General features: G+C 56.5%; 1 protein-coding gene across 1 annotated transcript; it reads left to right on the forward strand.

Annotated features, from left to right (window-relative positions):
• The first annotated feature begins 243 nt into the window (after positions 1 to 243).
• Positions 244 to 6,018, forward strand: B3GNT6 (UDP-GlcNAc:betaGal beta-1,3-N-acetylglucosaminyltransferase 6). The gene is given in 3 exon segments (XM_032427213.1): positions 244 to 1,457; positions 1,460 to 2,512; positions 5,775 to 6,018. Coding segments are annotated over 2 exon segments (1,191 nt in total). The 5' UTR covers positions 244 to 787; the 3' UTR covers positions 1,981 to 2,512; positions 5,775 to 6,018.
• Positions 6,019 to 6,257: the final 239 nt, after the last annotated feature.

The following is a 6,257-nucleotide window of genomic DNA, read 5'->3' on the forward strand; positions in this document are numbered from 1 at the left end:
CTGCAAAGTAGGAATCTACTAGCGCTTTCTTTTCTTTTCTTTTTTTAGAGATTTGATTTATTTATTTGACAGCGAGAGAGGGAACACAAGCAGGGGGAGTGGGAGAGGGAGAAGCTGACTTCCTGACAAGCAGGGAGCCCGATGTGGGGCTCGATCCCAGGACCCTGGGATCATGACCTGAGCTGAAGGCAGACGCCCAACGACTGAGCCACCCAGGCGCCCCTCTAGTAACCCTTTCTTATAGACAACACTCAGCCCTAGGGATCAGAAGTGACTTGTTCAAGAGGATACGAGTAAGTGGGGACACCAGAATCTGACCTGGGTCTGAGTCCAATGCTATCACCTCATGCTTCCTTGACTAGGGTGGTAAGGGGGGGAAATGGATCAGAGAGAGTCAGGGCTGACAGGGATGGAGAGGAGGGAATAAGCACAGAGAGACTGGGAAGCAGGAACTCAAGGATATGGAGCATGGATATAAGTGGAATGTGGGGAGAGCCCGGGCTTCTGGTTGGAGCAACTGGGTGGATGGTGGTACCATTTGCTGAGGTGGAAAAGCAGGATTAGAATTCCCGGGAAGATGAAGATTTTGACTTTGACGTGAGTCTGCTCCGCCTAGGTGGCATGGGGAGATGTGGAGAGACAATGAGATTCTAAAGGTCAGAGCACTCCAGACCGTGGGAGACACGAGATGCTTCCGTGTTATCTTGAATTGTGGTTTCCTTTGACCTTGTAGCAGCAAAGTTGAGAAAGGCCTGGTTCGTGATGGGGTCAGAGTGTCCTTCCACTGATGTCAAACATGACTCCTGGTTCACCTCTGACTCGGTTTCCCACACAGATGGCTTCTCCCTGCCGCAGGTCCCTGAATCCTAAGACTCTGACCCTCGTTCTGGTGGGTGTGAGTTTCTTGGCCCTGCACCTCTGGTTCCTCCAAGCCTCCAGGTCCCAGCGGAAGAAGATGTGGGATGGCTCTACGGAGGCTGCCCCTGCGGCCCCTGCGGCTGTGCAGCCGTCGGCGTTCAGTTCAGGGTCCCCGTGTGTGGCCAACGACTCGGTCAACGCCACGGTCGACTTCGAGCAGCTGCCCGCACGCATCCAGGACTTCCTGCGGTACCGCCACTGTCACCACTTTCCCCTGCTCTGGGACGCGCCAGCCAAGTGCGCGGGCCGCCACGGGGTCTTCCTGCTGCTGGCGGTCAAGTCGTCGCCCGCCAACTACGACCGGCGCGAGCTCATCCGCCGCACGTGGGGGCAGGAGCGCCGCTACCACGGGCGGCAGGTGCGCCGCCTCTTCCTGCTGGGCTCGCCCCCGCGCGAGGACGCCGAGAGCGCAGGCCGCCTGGCGGCGCTGGTGGAGCTGGAGGCGCGCGAGCACGGCGACATGCTGCAGTGGGCCTTCACCGACACCTTCCTCAACCTCACGCTCAAACACCTGCACCTGCTCGACTGGCTGGCCGGGCACGCCCGCACGCGCGCTTCCTGCTCAGCTGTGACGACGACGTCTTCGTGCACACCGCCAACGTGCTCCACTTCCTGGGCGCGCAGCAGCCCGAGCGCCACCTCTTCGCCGGGCAGCTCATGGACGGCTCGGTGCCCATCCGCGACAGCAGGAGCAAGTACTTTGTGCCCCCGCAGCTCTTCCCCGGGGAGGCCTACCCGGTGTACTGCAGCGGCGGCGGCTTCCTCCTGTCCCGCCACACGGCCGGGGCCCTGCGCGTGGCCGCCCGCCACACCCCGCTCTTCCCCATCGATGACGCCTACATGGGCATGTGTCTGAAGCGCGCCGGCCTGGCGCCCAGCGGCCACCAGGGCATCCGGCCCTTCGGCCTGCAGCTGCCCGGCGCCGCCAAGTCCTCCTTCGACCCCTGCCTGTACCGCGAGCTGCTGGTCGTGCACGGCTTCGCGCCCTACGAGATGTTGCTCATGTGGAAGGCGCTGCACAACGCCGGGCTGATCTGTGCCCGGGGCCGGAGGGTGTCCTGAGGACAGGCGGGCCGTACGCGGGAGGGTGAGCCGCCTCCACATCTGACGCTTTCCGTGCTGAGAATGCATCCTCCCTGCTCTGGATATCTTCGACCCCACCCAGCTCCGTGCCCCCGAACCCCAGCTACACACTGGAATCGCCTGGGCGGCGGTGGGAAGGGCCTGGCTCCTGGCCCCATCTCCACAGTTCTGACTATATCGGCCTGGGGTGTCCTCAGACATCTGGGTATTTCTTAAGCTCCTCAGATGATCCCAATGCGCAGCTAGGAATGAAGCCCACTGGGCAAGGGATGTGTTTTAACCCTCCAAACCCAGCTCCGTTGCCCCCTGGAGGAGCCTGCGGGCGGCCCCTGCACTGAACCCATGTGGGCGGTGGAGTCAGGATCCAGTGTCGCCTGTTGGGTGCAGTACACGGGTGGTCGTTGTCATCATTCGCTCTGGAGTGAGTACAGATGGAGCTGGACTGACGGTCAGCAGATGGATTCCCTTCCCCCGGAAGTCAGTTCGCACTGGGGACCTGGAAAACAACCAGGTCAGAGCCTGGGGGGGTCTGACAGCCTTTCTCCCACCCAGTTCTCTCCACCACTCCCTCACCCCCCGACACCTCTGTGAGGTCAAAATCCCCACTGTGCAAAGTGGGAACCTGACACTCAGTGAGGACAGTGACTGATCCAGGGTCATGTGGTCATTCCCAGTCATCCCACCGCTGTGGCCCCCTCCACACTCACGACCCCAGCTAATGGCCTCTTCTAATAGGCTTGCCCATGCACACCTGCCCCACCAGCACTTACTCCCGGGATCGGGGGGTGTGCGCGGGGTCACAGACAGCCTCCTCGCCAGGGTCTGGGCCTCAGGGTTGGTCAGCCTTGGGGAACCAAGCCGGGGGTTCAGGGTGGGATCAGTGTGGGGGTCAGTGATGATGAAACTGTGAAAGACGCTGATTGGGAAATCTGGACAGTATTTGGACGTGTACAGAACCGTGTTGGGGGTGGGGAATCCGATTAGTAGCCTTGAGGGACAATGATTAGAGGGTGTGCAGGGGTGACTGGAGTCTGCCGCGAACACCAGCTAGGAGGCTGGGGAGTCAGTGATCAGGACTGAGGATCAGGCTGTGGCCCTGACCTCCAGGAGCTGTCAGCCATCTTGGCAAAGTAGGAAAATAAACGAAACAGCTTCAGGGTGAGGCAGAAATGTGTATCAAGGGGCGCCTGGGTGGCTCAGTCGGTTAAGCGTCTGCCTTCGGCTCAGGTCATGATCCCAGAGTCCTGGGATCGAGTCCCACATTGGGCTCCCTGCTCAGCAGGGAATCTGCTTCTCCCTCTGCCTGCCGCTCCCTCTGCTTGTGCGCTCTCTCTCTCTGACAAATTAATAAATCAAATCTTTGAAAGAAAGAGAGAGAGAGAGGGAAGGAGGGAGAGAGAAAGAGAGAAAGAAGGGAGGAAGGAAGGAGGGAAGGAGGGAGGGAGGGAGGAAGGAAGGAAGGAAGGAAGGAGTATTAAAGTCCCAGCTGTGGGAGACGACAAGAAGGACACAACTTCAAGGAGGAAGGAGCCCGGGTGGGAAGTCAGGAGGCTGACCAAACGCCTTCCCTGCCCTCAGGACAAGGCCCATTCCTCCCCGCTGGCGGACTCGATCCGGGCAGAACCACAGGCAGTCCTGCTTTGCGGGGCTCCCTCCTGCCTCTGAGTCTCCACACAAGCTCTCATCCCCTCACGGGAAATGCCTTCCAACCGCCACCCCCCCCACGTCGCTCGCATCATTTAGGAGGTTACAGCTGTCCGCCAAAATCTGCTGCCCCCTCCCTAGCCTACACTGCCCAGCTTCCGTGGCAAATAGGCATGGCCCTGTGACCAGGCTTTCTTAGATGACAGTGGACACCATGGGGAGCGCACCTGAACCCTGCCTCACCTGTGCTCACCCTCCCCTTCCCCTGGATTGGAACATGGTGGGCCTGTGAGCCAGCTCTGACCTCGCAGATGAGGCCAACACTCCAGGCCTACCTCCAAACAAACAACTGCTCTACCCAAAATGTCAATAGTGCTGAGGTTGAGAAACCTCTTTTTCTCACTGCAAGGACCCAGAGTCTACCCTGAATCTCCAACAGGCCTTCACCCAACTCCTGATGCGTATCCAACTGCCTCGGTGGTCACCTCAGCTTGAATGTGCTGCAGGCACGTCTCAGGCCTGCCCCCTCGCCCATGTCCCCATCTCAGTAGATGGCACTATCATCACCTCATTTGCCCACACCAGAAGGTGGGAGGTGATGATGCATCTCAAACTCTCCTCCTCCCTCACAACCCATCTGGTCCATCACCAAGTTCCATTGATTTTACCTCCAGTCAGTTCTCATCTGTCCATCTTCTTCTCCATGGCGCCAGTCTGGCCTGGGTTACCACGAGCTCTCAGGTGGGCCGGAGCCTCCTAGGGATCCACTCTCCACCCTACAGCAGCCGAAAGGCAGATCTGGTCATAATTTGGCCCCTCTCAAAATCTAGCCCTATTGCCCTCGGATAAAAAGCAAATGCTTTCTGGGACTGGCAGTTTGACCTGTATTCCTTTGACTTTTCCTGCTTGATTTCTCACTCTGCTGGGGCCTCTTGAGGTTCGGTGCACTCTCTCTTGCCCCTGGGCCCTCCACCATGCTGTTTCCTTGCCTGAAACATTTTTCCACTCTCGCTTCATTTTTTTTAAAGATTTTATTTATTTATTTGACAGAGCAAGAGCACAAGAAGGGGGAGTGACAGGTAGAGGGAGAAGGAGGCTTCCCGTGGAGCAGGGAGCCCAATGCGGGGCTTGATCCCAGGACCCTGGGATCATGACCTGAGCCGAAGGCAGCTGCTTAACCAACTGAGCGACCCAGATGACACAGCTCTTGCTTCATTTGATATAATCTTCAGATACAAGGTGAAATGTCACTTCCTTGGAAAAGCCCTTCTCAACCCGCTAGTCCTGGGACACAGAGCTTCTCAACATGGTGGCTCCTCACACTCTACCTTGTTCTAGCTCTGAATTCCCCAGAACCCTTCACATCTGCTCTTGTGCCCGGAAGAATGCTGTTAGTTTCCCACAGCTGTGACAAACTACCACAAAGCTGGCTGCTTAAACCCATGCAAATTTATTCTCTTATAGTTCTGTAGGTCAGAAGTCCAACACAAGCTTCACGGAGTTAAAACCAAGGTGTCGGGGCACTTGGGTGGCTCAGTTGTTAAGCGTCTGCCTTCGGCTCAGGTCATGATCCCGGAGTCCTGGGATCGAGCCCCACATCGGGCTCCTTGCTCAGCGGGAAGCCTGCTTCTCCCTCTCCCACTCTCCCTGCTTGTGTTCCCTCTCTCGCTGTGTCTCTCTCTGTCAAATAAATAAATAAAATCTTTAAAAAAAACCCAAGGTGTCAGCAGGACTATATCCCTTCCTGGAGCTCTGGGGAGAATCCCTTTCCTGGCCTCTTTCAGCTTCCTCCATCTTCAAAACCAGCAATTCTGACTCCTGCTCTTCCTTCTACTTTTAAGGATCCTTGTGATCACATTGGGCCCACTTGGATAATCCACTTGGATAATCCAGGATTATCTTCCGATTTTAAGGTCAACTCATCAGCAACCTTCATTCCCCCTGCAACCTTACTTCCCTTTTCCCTTGTAACCTAAACTATTTGTGAGCTCCAAGGATGAGGGTGCAGACGTCTCTTGGGGATCATTATTCTGCCTACCAGTGTCCAATAAATATTTGTTGAATAAATGAACAATGATTAAATAATAAACTACAATTAATGAATGAACATATGTTCTTCCTTCACACAGACCTCCCTGAGGCAGACTGTCATGCTGAACAATTACCACGAGTCCTGAATCCCCTTCTCCCTAGCTGCCATTTATCAAGGGCTTGTAACAGACAAGAAAACAAGAATGCTGAGGCCAAGAGAGGACACCTTCCTTATTCTCTAGGAAGTCTGACTTCTGTGCTTTGACAGGTTCCTCCTATTTTCCTGAAAGCAGATAGATTATCCCCACTTTATAGGTAAAGAGATTAAGACTCAGGAACTGTACAGCTCAGAAGGGTTGGAACTCTGTAGTTATGGGACTGCTGTGTCACTCTGGATCCTTGTCACCCCTTCTCTGAAGCTGAGCTGCTCTCGTCACCAGGCCTAGCAAAGACCGCAGAGCCCTGGCACCACCTCGTGTGCTGTCATCTGGCCCTCACCCCGCCCGGCTCCTCAGGCTCTTGCGCCCCAGGGCCGCCAGGGGGCGCTCCCCGCACACGGTTTCTGCGGGGAGGCTGGCGTC

This window comes from Phoca vitulina, unplaced genomic scaffold, assembly GCF_004348235.1.
Source record: "Phoca vitulina isolate PV1807 unplaced genomic scaffold, GSC_HSeal_1.0 scaffold36, whole genome shotgun sequence".
NCBI lineage: Eukaryota > Metazoa > Chordata > Mammalia > Carnivora > Phocidae > Phoca > Phoca vitulina.